Source organism: Lygodium microphyllum, chromosome 4, assembly GCF_053477565.2.
Source record: "Lygodium microphyllum isolate KBCC chromosome 4, Lygodium_microphyllum_v1.1.10, whole genome shotgun sequence".
Taxonomy (NCBI): Eukaryota; Viridiplantae; Streptophyta; class Polypodiopsida; order Schizaeales; family Lygodiaceae; genus Lygodium; species Lygodium microphyllum.
This window is the reverse complement of record NC_141138.1, coordinates 137,399,816-137,416,225: the sequence shown is the minus strand read 5'-3', so window position 1 is coordinate 137,416,225 and position 16,410 is coordinate 137,399,816. Positions and strand designations below refer to the sequence as shown.

At 39.5% G+C, this 16,410-nt stretch overlaps 1 protein-coding gene across 1 annotated transcript; it reads left to right on the top strand.

The window, feature by feature from the left end:
• The first annotated feature begins 227 nt into the window (after positions 1-227).
• LOC148037673 (uncharacterized) lies at positions 228-13,123 on the top strand. The gene is made up of 4 exons (XM_087676618.1): positions 228-694; positions 12,088-12,437; positions 12,528-12,617; positions 12,709-13,123. Exons 1-4 carry the CDS (start codon positions 418-420, stop codon positions 12,913-12,915), a joined length of 924 nt encoding a protein of 307 aa, XP_087532744.1. The 5' UTR covers positions 228-417; the 3' UTR covers positions 12,916-13,123.
• The last annotated feature ends 3,287 nt before the right edge of the window (positions 13,124-16,410 follow it).

The following is a 16,410-nucleotide window of genomic DNA, read 5'->3' as shown; positions in this document are numbered from 1 at the left end:
ATTTGAGTCTTCTAACCATTCTTCTCTTTTCTTTGGAAGGTATGTCATATGGAGTGACATTATTAAATGTTTGGTACCATCACAATTGCTTGTTGAACGATGCATCCTGAGGCAAGTAGCCTAACTTGCAACAAGTCCTTGAGGATATTGAACTCTCTTTAGTTATGCCAATTGAACTATCCATCACCCGGATAGTCGTGTGACTCTATTATGCTCTATACTTAGGTAATTAATTAACTCGTTTACCCATTGAGAGAGAGGGGGAGAGAGAACGTGTGCGCAGGCGCTCGCGTGTGTTCCAGAGGTGTGTACGGCTAAGCGGGCAGGGTGGGTTTTCCTCAGCAATGGACAAGTACACAGGCGTTCCTTGCTAGGGAGGTCGGCCTAGCTGGTCCCTTCTGATCCAGGATCAAGGCCATGCCGAAGAGAAAGACAGGGGCTAGGAAGAAAGCCGAACAACAGAGGGCGCGGCAGAAGGCTATCTCCCAGCAGCAGTACCATGTGGACCTAGGCAAGCATCCCTGCAACATCAACATGATCTGTGATTTCTGTCACAGGCCTCAAAGGAATCGAGCCTTCTGCTACTTCTGCGGGAGTGTCCCCAAAACTCCTGCCTGTGCTAGCTGTGGGAAGACCAAGTGTCTGGCAGCTGGCTCCGACTGTGTGGTCCGACACCCTGGCCGCAATGTCACAGGTAAATGGTTCAGTTTTTAAGCAAATCACACTGGTTAATTTCTTAGTTATAAAAGATGTGGCTTTGTGTCTCATCAATGGGTTTGGTTTATAATTAACGGGTTTGCATTATTTGCTGTTAATCCCAACCACTCTAGCATAGCAATTTTTTGTTCAGTTGGTTTGAACCTTTTCATGCAAGAATGACCCAAATCGTTAAGAGTAGTACAATATTCCTGTCAAAGCTTTTTAAGAATATGCTCAGTAGGCTCACACATTCCCATTCACTTGCTGATCATACTGGTACCTGTTGCTGTAGCAATCAGATCTGCTTCTGCATACAACAGTTTTTGGAGCTGTTTGGAGAATCAAGCTGCTGTTTGGGACTTCCTTTGAAATTTTGTGTTACTTTTCATGCCGCAGTGTGAGGTCTAAGGAGTCTTCACTTCGTTCCATGGGATTGGCTGGATCTTAAGCAACTTGATAGAGGTGTAACAGGAGTAGATTTCCAGACCAGTGCCTGGATAGAAGATTTTATGGTAGGCTTGCAGGCTTATAGGTAAGCAATTAATTAGCCCCCTTCACCACTAGGGTGCTTCCCTTGACAGCTGAAATGAATCAGAATTGGGAGGTGATGGTCCAATATGTTTATGGTGTGCAAAGACAAGGTGCCTTCATAATTTTGGTCAGAACAAGTAGCTATGGTGTGGAGACTTGGTGATATGGACTAAGTTGGATATGTTGTTGTTTGATAGACCTCTTTTGTTCAGCTTAGAAGTACATGATTGTTGATAAGAGTTGAGAAACTCAACATGTGGAATTTCACATTCCAGCAGCCATATGCCTCTCGAGTCTCTCCAATATTTGACCAACAAAGATAGTTTGTCGACTCTTTTCACATAACATCCAGTTTAGAATGGTACTGCAAATAGGTATCTCAATACTAATAAATTGGAATGAGCCTCTCTTGGACTGAAATCAGAGCGTTCTAGCTGATATAAATCCATGGAAGTAGCGCGACAATTAAACTCCTGCATAGGCTAATCACATAAAATCTCTACATGTTGGGCCAAAATAGACACAATTGTACTCCCATACCATAAACAATAATCTTTAATCTCCAAGGAAGTAGACATCTTCACTTCTAGCACCAAGGGGTTGCTATCAAGAGCTTACTCGCTTGTAACCTCGATGCCTTCACTAACAAGAGAGAGATGTTGCCAAATCTTGATTGCCACAACCTTTGAACAACCTTAAGTTGTCCCAAGGATAAAACAACTCCTTTGGCTATTATTACCATCCTCACTTTAGTGTTGCAACTTGTGGCTTAGAGTCTAGACTAAGAGTCTCATTATGCAGATTCTTTGGATGCCATGGCTCTCATTGGCTGCTACATGAGAAAAGTAGTGTCAAGCATGCTTTACAAACATAATGGATACCATGCTCCACGAGTCTAGAGCCCACACGCTATGGTAAAAAATAATAACCTTTGAACCTTTGGTCTGTTTGTTTGTTTGTTTGTTTGTCTCTCCCCTTACCATGAGAGCCCCACTTCACAGAATATTCTTTCTTTACTACTAGATGGGTATGTGATCAAATTGACACTTCTCCTATGCACGTGATATATTGGCCCCGGCTCTTGATACACGTGTTCAACCTTGTTGCATACGAGAGTTCCTTGCTTGTTGGTTGGGCAATACCATTGTGTCTATCGTGAAAGTTGGGGGATCCAAGGAGCAGGGGAGCTTTAGAATTAGTATGGTTGGACATGTTTGTGCCAGGCTTTATTGATCTTTTTTGGAGCATAAGCTCAGTATTTGGGTTGAGATGTAGGGAGTGAGAGCTAGAGGGTAGGTAGGTTTCTAATGAGATTTCTCCACCCTTGATCACATCTTCACTCTTTAGGGCATCATCTCATGATGATAGGGCACATGGGAGGAGGATTTGCTATTGTTTATGAATTTCTACAAAGCTTTTGACACTGTGCTGAGGGCTAGACATGAGGAGGTTGTAGGACTTGGGAGACTCTTTGGGGTATTATATTTACCCATGAGGAGTTGACAGGGTTTGGGCTCTGATGGCTACTTAGAGGAGATTGTTAGTACTCTTGGTTTGAAGTAGGGCTCTCGGTTTTTACCCACACTACTTAGATAATATATTGACAAGGTGGAGTAATACGCTGTCATGAGAATTTAAATCCATGGCATGAAAATAGAAGGAAAGATGTATCCTAATGAGTTCAATAGAATGTATACATGACATGTTGAAATGAGAATTTCAAGATGGCTGTATTCACTTAACAGTAGGTGCAATGACAAGTGTTGAACATGACTTGAAGAGGATGAAGTGACAAGTCAATTTGGAACTTGGGTATGTGGAGGTTTGCTTGTGGGTTGAGTTAGGTGTGAAAGAGGTACTTCAATGACTATCTTTGGGAGCCTTTGGAAGGGTTGAAGGGAATCCCATGCTTGGGTAGGTGGTTGATGTGGGAAATCTGGCACAAGAAAATACAGGGATAGGGGGCGTATGATCAAGAGAAGAAAGGGGGGGGGGGGACTTATGGCTCTTGAATACTCAAACTTCTTAATGATATCTTAGGGTTGAATCTCCTTCACACCTTCATGCATGGTATGTGGGCTGAGGAGGAGTTTTAGGACTGTTGTGAAAGGTTTTCAAATAGCCAAGAACAAGGCATGAGTGTTGTAGCTATTCTTCTTCAATCTTCACAAGGAATGCTTCTTCAATATTCATAGGGAATTCCTTGCTTTATCACTCAAGAATAGGGCTAAAGGTTCCCTACTCTTTAGGGATGAGTTTTGGCTATCATAGGAAGGATTTGAAGCTTCTTCAGGCTGTAAATAACAAGGTACATCGGTGAAAAGAATAGGGCAGCTTGCTGTCCATAGAGTTTTTGAGCTCTAACAGTGATTCCGGTGTCATCTCTTGGGTGTATATCATTGCCTATGATTGGGGAATGCTTGTACTTGTGTGAGACCAAGTTTTAGAAGGATTTGGAGCAGCATATGAGTCATTATTTGCTGATGTAATAAACAGTAAATTTAGGGCTGAAGTGGTATTTTGGTGCCCATACAAGGATTTGATAGAGCTCAATGCTTCTTACTACTTGATATACATAGTTGCCCAAATGGCGTTTCGGGCCCTAACGAAATGTTTATTGTAGTAGCATACGAGTCATTATTTGCTGCTGTAATAAACAGTAAATTTAGGGCTGAAGTGGTATTTTGGTGCCCATATAGGGATTTGATAGGGTTCAGTGCTTCTTACTGCTTGATATACATAGTTGCCTGAAATGGAAACAATTCATCTAGGCTTGAAATGTGTTACTGAACAAGGTTTTGTCCTAGTTTCAGCTCGCAAACTGCATTTCGCCTTTTTGCGCCTTTGTGTGTGTGCATTCCGCCTTCTTTCCCTTGCTGTCCACCCTCTTTCTCAGCTGATCACCCTCCCTACCTGCTGTTTGCTCCACATCGCAGCCGTGAAACTCCACATTCCTTATCCTTCAGCTGCCCAATTCCTTTCCGTTCCTATCCATATTATTTCTAGCTATTTTTCCTCAGATTTGGTGTTAATTTTCATTGTTTCTAGCGAGTAATCCCTCCCCTCTCTTTGTCCTTCGCCGTTGACATTGATGTTTTCCCCACTTTTGTTGTTGGTTTCCTCTATTTCCAGCAAGGTACAACCATGGTGAAGGACACATTTTGGAGCCAGACGCGGATTGTTAGTGACTATGGAGGTAGTGGTGGCTCAAAGTAGTGGAAATGCAACTACTACCATGTCATACACACAAGGAGTGCTACAAGAGTGAAGGATCATCTTGCTTGTGTTTGTGGTAAGGATATTGATAATTGCCTTGATGTGCCTGATGATGTGTATGCTAGTTTAGAGCATTAGAGACGGCAATGCCTTGTGGTTAGTGCACTGCATGAGGATTATACTTTGTGGTCAAGTGCACGTCCTATAGTTTCACTTGTTGAGCTAAAATTACATTAGCCTGACTTAAATAGCCCCAAAAACACACTTAATTAATGAAGAGACCTTCTTATTTTAAAAAGAAATGCGATCCTAGAGAGTTACTATGTCCCACATGCAAAACCCTATCTCGTTTAGCATGTTTCAGAAGCCGTATCTCTGCTGTCCACACCCTGTTTGCAGTGGACATTGTGGTCAGAGTCTTCCATCATAGTCTACTTTCATTTGGCACTTGATTTTAGTCTTTGTATTTGTCACCTACCTCTTGGAGCTGTCGCTATCGTCAAGGAACTTGTGTTTGCTGCAACCAAGGCTGGTTGCCATCAGTAGGATTTGTCACCATCATCATCCTATTTGTGTTTGTAGTCAATCTCTCTCCTCTAGTTGTCACCATCAGCATTTGCACCGTTGCCATCAGTTTCCACTTATTGTTCATCATAGTGAGCTTGCGTTTTCGTGTTCTGTATAGTTGCTAATTTTTCTCTGTCCTTAGGTACATGCATTTTTTATTTTTCTCTCTCCTGCATTACTTGTTTGCATCAGTTCTAGCCTCTCTAGCTGCGTTTGCTGGTGTTCAACACACGAAGATTGCCTTGTTGTGTTTCGGAATCCGTTCAGAGTACAACACACTCTCCAGCTCATAAGCTTTGCCTTGATTCCAAATATACAAGAGTTTGAGGTTTAATATTCACTGCATAGTGTGTTAGTTGCATGAACATTGTATATTCAGGAGTCATTCACTTCATTATTCATTGTGTTCACTGTCTCTGAGTTACCCTAATCCTACTTGTGTTCTATGTTTATCAATTTGTGCTTTGTTGTACAATTGGTTTTGTGTTTTCAATATTTAGAGCACTTTTTCACATGGTATTAGAGCTAGGTACTCTTTGAGAAACCTTGGTCTTTGATTGGAAAGCTCATCCTCGAAAGCAGGAACAACAGAAGGGTCAAATGGCTTTGAACGCATTCATACCAGTGCTATAGTCTCCATCTTGTTGACGTGGAATTGTTGCCTTGGAATTGTTCTGTGACTTTGCCTAATTGCCTTGCGTTGCCTGACCTGCTTGTCGCCTGGGTTGTATCTACGTGTGTCAGTTTGCAATCTGTTCTTGACTATTGAACAATCCTGTGATCTGCTGTGTCATAGCTCGGACAAGCTCCAGGGGCTTTGGGATGGCCCTCAGCTTAGATACTAGTTTGTGGTGGCCTATACGTAGTGAAGGTTTGATATTTAGCAATGGCAATGGCAATGGCGCAGAGAGAGAAAGAGAGTGAGTAGTAGAAAAGAGTGAGCGAGAGTGAGATGCACGAGGTGTGGGTACAAAGAGTTGTATCACTCTTAGATTTTTGTGATAGTTATATGTAAAGTACAAAGTACAAGTGCTAAGGATGTGTTCACACTTGAGCATGTATAAAAGGCAGGGTGGCCCTTTATTCCCAACATGTTGAATCGCAGCCCTGCTAAAGCATTGGCTTATTGTATGTCTTATGAGGCTTGGAATGGCCAGAAACCAATGGTGTCACACATTCGTGTCTTTGGTTGTTTGGCATATGCTCTGATGTCACAACCACGAAGACATAAATTGGAAAACAAGGTTGTCAAACGTATCTTTATTGGTTATAGTGCAGAAAAGTAAAGGGTACTGCTTGCACCAACCCTCCACCAATAAGATTTTTGTTAGTAGAGATTTGGTATTTGCTAAACTTGTAGGTCAGCCCTTCATGGAATGCAAAAATCAGCCGAATGTGGGGCATATGGACATGTTTGACAATTTGTTGCCTTTATCTCAGAAAAGTGGACTTGATTTTGGTCAATTTTAGTATTGTATTGAGGGTTTACAGTAGCAAAATCAGCAGCAAACACATGCTGAAAAGCAGCCTGATTTTCAGCCCATTGATCAAGGCTTTACTGATTATGGAGTGGCTGATGAGAGGGTTGCTATTCGGGAAACTAAAACAATCCCTAGATGGCTATTAGATACATCATGGGACATCAAACAGTCTGTTCCTCTTCTCGATAGAACCAAAGCAGCCACTCGCCATTCAGAGGGTAACTCGGTTGTGCATGCACTTGTAGCTATTGCATGCAATGAAAAACCTGTTTCTTTACATGATGCTTTACAAAATGAACATTGGATGGCAGCTATGCTATTAGAGTTAAAATCTATTGTTAAAAATGGCACATGGGAGTTACGTGACTTTCTTGCTAGCAAGCGTGCTATAGGCACCAAGTGGGTTTACAAATTTAAATGCAAATTTGATGGTAGTATTGATCGCTACAAGGCGCATCTTGTTGCCTAAGGGTATGCCCAATAGTATGGGATTGACTATGATGAGATGTTTACATCTACTTCATGTATGACCACCATTTGTAGTGTCATTGCTTTGGCTGCTTATTATGATTGGTATGTGCATCAATTGGATGTGAAAACTGCTTTATGTTACTCAACCTCTTGGCTTTGTTAAAAAAGGGTTAGAACAGTCTCAAAACATGCTTAATTAATGATTCAAGAGAGTTTCAGCGGCCCCCAAAAACCCTAATTTTTGGGTTCAATACCTGTAAGTACACAAGTTGGCCACCATTCAATCTTATCCCTTTTGTGCAAGTCTCATCCCTCTTTTCATTCATTTACCGTTCTGTCTTCTTGTTTACTATGGTGTTTTACTACGGTGTTCTACTATGGCATTTTATGCTTGGAAGTTGTTCTTGTCAAGCTTTTCAGTGACAATCTGTGAGAGAGAATCAGACGCCATTACAGAACACTGCAAAAAATTCTGTCACTGCAAAGAACACATCTTCAGCCTCACAAAGGCAAATCTGCAAAACTGACGAAAGTGGTATTTGACCACACAGTCACTTCCTAGTGACGATTTTGCATCAACAGGCAACATGGATGATTCTGTAACTCCCAATGTCTCTGCGCATAAGCATACGATGCAATTTCTACAGTAACTTTTCACCAACCTGTAGAACAGTGGCTGTATAGCATAAAACTGGGCCTTTTCTTGAGTGCGTGCAGAAAACTTCCACCTCCAAAACAGGCCCCGAAATCTTGAGTGTTTTCAGACGCAAGATTGCAAGCCTATCTCTACTCTTGCTGAGACAAGCCAGAGGTTTACACTTGAGGATGCAAGAGAACCTTTTAATGCTTTTCTTTATTAGCAGGCTATTGGCTGTTTATTGTATTTGTGTAATACATGACCACATATTTAGTTTGGGGTTTCTTAGTTGGCATGCTTTATGTACAGTCCTAGTACTATACATTGGCAAGCAATTAAATGTGTCTTTCACTATTTGAAAGGCACTCAAACATTGGGCCTCTTTTATCCTAAAGGCACTACTTTTGGCTTGCATGCATTTATAGATAGTGATCAGGCTGGTTGTTTTAACATGAGGGTGTCTACTAGTGGCAATTGTTTCATGCTTGGTGATTCATGGATTTCTTGGCTGAGCAAGAAGCAATCTATAATGGCCATATCTAGCTAGGAATGTGTATGGCTCAGATGCCTTTTGGTGGATCTTAGTGTGGAACAGTAGTTACCCACTCCTATCTATACTAACAGTCAAAGTGCCATGGTAGTTGCGAGGAATCCAAATTTTTATGCTCACACTAAGCACATTGAGGTGTATTATCATTATGTCAAAGAGAGGCTCCATGTAGGGGTGATTTACTTGGTTATGTTGCTACATAGGACAACTTGGCAGATGCGTTTATAAGAGAAGTTTGAAGCCTTTCACAAGGCTCTTGGCTTGATATCATTTGGGGATTGATCTGCCTATTCCCTGTATATGTTCACATCATTCACTTGAGGGGGATTTGTTACACTTGTCATGTTTCTCCTATGTTTTGGTATGAATGCTTCCTTATCTCATAGGCACTTTTTACCTTCTAGTTGGAGAAGGGTTTTTTCTTGTGTGAACGCACGTCAGTGGGTGTGGTACTTAGAGATTGTACTTTCATTCATTCTCACATAGTAGATGTGACCTTCCAACACTTTTCTCTCTTGCTGTTCACTTATACATTGTGTGTGTGTGTGCGTGTGTGGAATCCTAACCTAATAGTCTTGTAGTTAATGTAGTTATGGTTGTGGCACCAAAGCATATGCTATACAACCAAAGACACGAATATGTGATACCATTGGTTTTTGGCCATTCCAAGTCTTATAAGGTATATATTTAGCCAACGCTTTAGTGGGGCTGCAATTCAGCACACACACTGTACACATGATACCATCAAGCTAGAACTTTGGGGGCAGCTTATTATGTGACAGCATTCAACGTGTCATTTCCATCAAAGTGCGATTTTTTCTTTCAGCCATACCATTTTGTTGAGGTGTGTAAGGCATAGTACATTGATGTATAATGTTCCTTTTAGCCAAAAAGGAGTGGAACTCCTGTGATATATACTTCCTCTCTTGATTGGTATGTAGTGTAATTAGCTTGCATCCACTACCATTTTTAGCCAAGGCCAAGAATATTTTAAAGCATGCAAACACTTTGGAATTGTGTCTCAAACAATATGCTCAACAATGATGAGTAATGTCATCAATGAAGGTAACACAAGTATCCTTCAATAGATTTGACAAGCATGGGCTCACAAACATCACTATGCACAAGCTGTAATTTCTAATCAGTACATATAGAACTACCTTTGGGAAATGAAGCATGATGCATTTTACCAAGTACACAACTTTCACATACATCGTGAGTAGGTGTTTTTAATGGAGGGAGGTCAAGCACTATATTTTTGCTTTCTAGGCGAAGCAAAATGCCATAATTAAGATGTCCAAACTGAGCATGTTATAACTTACTGTCATCCACAATGGTGGCATGAACGTGTAATGCATCCTTTGATGCTCTTCTCTCATATAAATCACGTTGATAGTCCATTGTACAATGTATTAGTGACAATGAGGGTATCCCCATCACTATAGTCAGCCACTGCATCGATCCATGTGGAATTTAACCACAAAACCAACACATGCAATGGTTGAAACTAAAAACAATCTTTTCTTTATGTTTGGCTCATACAGGACCTTTTCAAGCATGATAGTTTTCCCGTTTGTTGCAATAATGGAAATTTGACCAATGCCTTGGATTGCATATGAAGCATTGTTTGCATATATAATGGATCCCCCCTTTTGTACATTTGTATATGATATAAACAGGTCACGAAAGGACGTTATATGCATGGAAGCTCGGTTGTCACAATACCATCTGCTGCAATTTTCAGCCACTAAAAGACCCTGTTCATGTGAAAAAGAATCATACAAACAATGCACAACAAAAGCATAAGACTGACCAATGTCCAAGCTTGCTAAATATGCATTTGTGTATTTGCTGAATTTTCAGCAACACATGCTCTATTGTTTCCTCTTTTCACTCGCATTCTCTTTTTGCATCCTTTAATAGGAGGTCCCTTTTTTATGCTATAATTGGATCTCTTTTTATTAGCACCGTCATTCTTAGTGCTTGAAGAGTCCATAGAAGAAGTTGCTTTGCCTTTACCCTTATTTGTGCTTGAAAACAAAGATCCTTGCTATATGCATTCCATTATGCCTTGCCTTGTGTTTCCTTAATTTTCCCATGCTTTTCCTGTGATGAAAGAGCTACAATTTCACTTTATATACCTTCAGCACATATACCGGACATCATCCAAGCACATGATAGGGTGGATTTTTTCTATGCAAATTTATTCCATTTTGTTATTTTCTTTTAATATTATGAGCATTAAAATTTCATCAAGCAACCTCTACCAAGTTACATGAAGAGGGATCTAGAGAACATATACCTTTATGTTGATATTAAGACTTGAGAAATCTCTTCAATTTGAAGTGACTAATGACATCCCAAGCTTGGGGAAAGATTGGGAATTGATCAAAGTCTGGTAAGGAATTTACTTATAATGTCCATCTTTACTGGAATAGAATCTGCCATGTTACAGACCTGTGTGCAATAGTTCTCATGGCATCATTCTATTTGGAACCTTTAGCATTTCCTTGATAAAGTCCATTGCAATTCTTGTCCATAATTTGGAGAATGATTAGTTTACCGAGTTCATGTGAAGGGTTGGAAATTCATGGACAACTAGACAAAAGAAGAGATGATGTAGACAGATGAGAAAGGATGTTGGCTAAAGGTGAATGGATTATTCTTGATAAGCATGATAAACTATCCTTTAGTATCTGCATAGGATTAGAAGACTGTAGAGGCAAATAATTAAGTAGATTGGAAATCATTTATTGAAGGCATGTTTCTCTGGAGACAAAGGCTATTCAGGAAACCTAGCGAGCTTCTTTTACTCCTGTCTCATCTCTCAACAAAACACAACACTTGCCTTTGCATAAGCTCAATCAACTTGGAATTTGAACATGCATTATAGTGCACATAATGTTGGTGTCATTTCAGTGAGGACATTTCATATGTTAAGAAGACAAACTGCTGGATTGGAGTTTACAAACCGATGAGTTTCCCTTATTTTGGGTAGAATATGTAGGCTAATTATTCCTTTGACTAGATTGCTAAGCATTTAACATGCTTTTGGACTATGGATAAATCAGCTGGGTTGTCAGAACAAAGTTTGCTGAGCTGACTCTCAGGCTATCAGTAAATCAGGGTAGTGCTGGAAGCAGAACTTGTAAATGATTTGGACAAAAAAGCTTCCATTCAAGTGCTATGATGCTGTCTGGCTGGAGTGCTATTTGTCAATGCATTGTTTGGAAAAGGTTGAATAGGATTGCCTTTCTATCTTTGCTGGAAACAAACGAGACTATGTCTCACCCTTTGTGGATGCTGCACCAGAGATATTTAGATGACGGATTTTCTAAGCTTATGGATTCAGGAGAGGACTAGATCCATTCTCTTGGTAAAGCTGCAGACCAACCTCTAATAGTCTATACACTCGGGTCTTTGCTGAAGCCTCATGGTACTGTGGGCTTAATGGTGCATTAATAAGTTGCCCCTCATCAGCATGTGATGCGCTAGGGAATCCTTGAGTGGGTTTTTTGGAATTTCTCCCTACTAACTACTCAGTACACATCTAGGCATTAGCTTCAAGTGAAATCAAGATTCTGTAGTTGTGCTCAAGTATGAAACATGGTTAAAAGAATGCACAACAGGTGCTTTGCTGACCTAAAAGTGCTGCCTATGTCAAGGTACATTAAGCATCCTATGAATCACATTGTAAATAATGCATGTGCATTATCTTGGCCAGGTCTCAATGCGTATAATGTCTTTTCGTCTCTGAAACCTTGTGTGTTGGGGCTGCTGACATGTATATAAAGCAGCCTATGAGTTACATCGCAGAAAGACAGTGTGCATGACCTTAGGCAGGTTTCAATACATTTAGTTATTCATTCTTTTTATTTTCTGAAACCTTGTGTTTGGGGAAGTTTGTTACTTACCAGCTTAGTTGATTATTGCAGGGATGGGCATGGTTGGTTGCATTTGCGACTTCTGTGAGGCTTTCTTGTGCCATTCAAAGCGTTGCTTGACAACACACTGTTGCACATGCCCACTGATGGATGCTGTGTGTGTGGAATGTGAACGGACTGTTTGGGAACATGGAGGTCGAATTTTCCGATGTTTTTCATGTGACCAATGGCTTTGTGAGGATGACCAGTTTGAACATCAAGCATCATGCCAGCAGCTTGAGAGTGAGACTTTCCACTGTTTATCCTGCAATAGAATGGGACTATACACCTGTCTCCGCTGCAAAATATGTTTTTGTGATGAACACGTCAAAGGTGTCACCAATGTCAGCAAGAAAGGCGAGGTGAAAATAAGCCATTGAATATAAGATGTACCCTTCTCTTCAGTTTCTGAGATGTTTGTACAATCATTAATGATGGTTTCTGTGGTACAGGCATTGTCATGTAAGAAGTGTGGATATCCACTGAGAGAAACTAAGGACATCAGTGTGTCTGTCCGACAGCATAAATTTGGGCGACAGCAGGTGATGGATTCCTATAATCTCCAACAAGATCTGGGTTATTACATTTCCATGAATCAAGACCCTTGCTGAAATGGTGTTTTCTGCTGACTAGGGAGGCGCCGATGGAGAATCTTATTATGGGGCATCGTCGCATGGTGCCACTGGCAATGACTACAGTTATGAAGATGAGGATGATGAGGAAGATGATGATGACCACAGTGACAGTGGCATTGAGGATGAATATGAACCATATGGTGAGCCTGAGGATGCAAATGTTGGTATGGCAGCCTTAAATCTGAAAGAATATCGCACTCACTAGGGAGGAAACTTGAAGCATCAACTGTTTCATGCAGTTGATTAAAGAAGGGATCCGGCAAGTCTACTATGGTTCCATCTGCTTTTGTCAGATGATGTAAAATTTGTGCATGTTCATCTGAGCAGTGCCAGGCTATATCTCTGGTTGGTATTGAGAGATGCAATTTCATGTATGAATGTTTCTGCATTTTAATAGGATTGCAGTATGACATGTGGTCAAGGGTAATAAACTGCACTTTGCTCCTAACAAGGAGGTTTAGGAACAACAACGGAAGTTAGGTTACTAAGGGTATTATCTTGGGTGCCGGTGCCGATGTTCTTTATTTGGTAGTTAGTGTCAAACCCCATGCTTGCTTCTACTTGACCCTATCATGCAAGCCATCTCCATGCATCCTAGCCAAATGACGTAAGGTTGGATGTAGGGTTATTTATAATAATCTTTTTTATCCTACTATTAGACCATCCCACCCAGAGGTTGATTGTCCCCTCTGACAATTAAAAGTAGCTCATTAGTAATAACAATATTTTAATGGATACCTTTTTTCCAATGAACATACTTTGTGAGTGAAAGAAATCACACACTAGAAAGTACAAATGAGATTCCTATGGCTAGACATTTAGGAAAATGTTTTTTTTTTTGGGAACAATCAGTGTCTTTTATTTTTACTTGTTTAGAAAGGAAGAGATGATCCTATGGTTTATGTCCAAATGCTGTGTGCTTTTATAATGGTGTAGATATCTTATTCAAATCAACTCCATCCTCCCTAGTGACACTTTTTATGAGTCAAGTACACATCTTATTGTGATCCGTTATTAGTAGGCATAAACTTGGCCTCCAAAATCCTCTAATCAATTTGAGTGACTCTCCATATATGCGTGTTTGGTTGGTCAAGGACATGGATGACATATACAATGGTATAATTTTCATTTTTATAGGCAATATATCTTTCTTCTAGAGCATTAATGAGTCTTATAAAAACCCTACTTCCAAAAAATAGTTTGGAAGTGTATTAAAATGTTTCTTTTTGGTGAAAATGATAAAATATATTAAGAAACAAAAAATGATTACTTAAACAACTTTTGTGTAGGAAGCTTAACCCTTGTTTAGAATATCCTTACATTGTGGCTCTTAATACCTTTGATAAAACATTGCTAGCAAGTGGTAGATTTGAGCTAATTGTTTATTCCTTAGATATGATATTGCATACCCAATAGTTTAACAATAGCATCGCTATTGATAGATTCCGCAAGAGCTCCAAATCTATTTGGTGTATCCCCAACCCACTTTTAGTGTTCCTTTGTGATGTCCTCTTGAACTTGCCACAAGAAAGTAGCTTTAAAACAATGTGAAGGATCAACAATTTAATTATTAACCAAGGCTTTGTCTTTGATATTGTATATACTCAACATGCAAAGAATTAAATTGTTTTTGATGAATGGAGGTAGCCCATAAATTTTGCTCAACAAGATTTCTCTCGTACTTAGGGAGAAGGGATGGTTTGGAAGGATTGTCTTGTGTATAAGACTACAAATATTAATGTTAGCTCTTTGATCAATAAACAAATGAGGAATAGTTTGAACTTAATGGAAACATCTAGGGTATAAGCAAGTATTAACTCCTATCTTAGTAGCTTTGTCATTAGTCCTGTCATTAGTCCAAATGGCTTTTAGGATGATTGGTCACATGAAACAAGCCAATTTTGGTTGGATGCATCTTATTCATAGAAGTTGAAACTTGTAGCACCACTAGTGGAAGGCCCAATTTAATATCCATATTCAATTAAGTTTGGGAGTGCATGTCTTTTGTCTGGGTAGAGGATTGGGAAGTATTGGTAGTTTTTCACCCTTACAGTACCAACATAGACCTTTAGGGTTAGCTTGTGCAATTGGGAAGTAGTGGCTTTTCACCCTCACCTTGCAAACATAGACCTCTAGGGTTACACAGTGTATCTAGATTCACAACCTTAATGTATGGCACTAGGACTTTGTTTTTAATGTGTTGTAGATCAAGGTCGTAAAATATACATTTTTGCATCCAACAAGAAGTGGGATGGCAATATGCTAATGTGAATTATAGAGGAAATTCAGGAGATAAGGTGCCATTTCAATTATTAAACCTTTCCAAAAAGTTTTTTGATTCACTAACCTCTCATTGTAGTGTAAGACAAAACTCCTCAACAAAATTAATTTCTTATAAGAACCCCATTGAGATTTAATTGGTATTAGCTAGTATGAAGGGGTTAAAAACAAAGTCCATTTTTTGTTTTCCCACTTGAAATGAGAACATCAAGTAACTTAAAAAACAAGAATTATTGATGGAAGGAGTCAAAAATAAAGAAAAATACACTTATAATGGTAGATATGTAAAGCTTTGAGCAAAATAAAAAATAGGGACTCAAATCCAAGAACAAGAGGAGAGCATTAATTCATTTGAAAAGTAGTTCTCGTATGTTGTTGGGTCTTAGCTTAGAACTTGCAATTTGACTTTCCTTACTTCTTTCTTCTTCCCTTTGTTGATGCTCTCTTTCTTTTTTATCTTGCTCTATCTTTGACTTCTCTACTTGCTTATGCTTCTTTTCACAAGTGGCCTCAACATCCTTGATATGTACAATGCTTCCCTTAGGCTTTCTAGTAAGGGGGTATTCAAATGTTATTAAGCTTTCTTATCAACTATATGTAGTGAGACAAGTATCTTGTTAAGTCTTTGTCTAATCAGCCTATGGTCTTTCCGTGAGGGTGTCTTTCCACGAGGGTAAATCTATATGCATGGGTAACATACATGCAACTATGTTGCACAAAGTTGAAGGCATTGCAGGGATGTATTTTGCATGTTCCAAAAGTCCTCATCAAAAGGGTGGCCAAAAAGTAAATGTTGTTCAATATTACCAAAATAATACCCTTTACCTAACCCATGTTTAAGGAGCTAAGAAGGTGTTATTGATTGTGGAAGCTTAATTAGATGCCAAAATATAGACTCAAAGGATCAAGGAAGGATAGCAAACCTTGAATTTGGGAGTGATATTTGGAGGTTAGGGAGGTGAGACCTTGGCAAACAAAAGTAGTTTTGGCCTCTCACACATGGTAGGTCCACCAAAATTGCACACATAGAATGTCATGATTTTCAATCTAGAGTTTATAAGGGATTAGATCTATATTCGAACCAATTAGAAAAGTTGTGTTGAGCTCATGTTTGGTATCAAAATGATAAAAGTCCCCACAAAAGCTTGTAATTTTAAGGACTAAGGTTGTAATCAATGCTTGGTTGGATTATTAAAAAGCTCAATTTGATAGCCACTTATCATAATTAAGTTCTACATAATATGATTGATTTCTTTACCTAATAAAAGATACATGGTTTGTTAGACTCACCAATGAACTTTATACTTGCATATTTACATGCTTTATTTCAACTTTCTTACATAAAGTTGGAAAAGGATATGCCAATGGATCTCGATGCTACTCAATCGGGAGAGGTTAGGAGTGTGGATGATGTATAGCA

Excerpts from the sequence above, each read along its gene's own strand:
- LOC148037673 (XM_087676618.1), top strand. The coding sequence starts at position 418 with ATGCCGAAGAGAAAGACAGGGGCTAGGAAGAAAGCCGAACAACAGAGG. Across the intron at positions 695-12,087 it reads CCCTGGCCGCAATGTCACAG|GGATGGGCATGGTTGGTTGC; the intron begins GTAAATGGTTCA and ends TGATTATTGCAG. Across the intron at positions 12,438-12,527 it reads ATGTCAGCAAGAAAGGCGAG|GCATTGTCATGTAAGAAGTG; the intron begins GTGAAAATAAGC and ends TCTGTGGTACAG.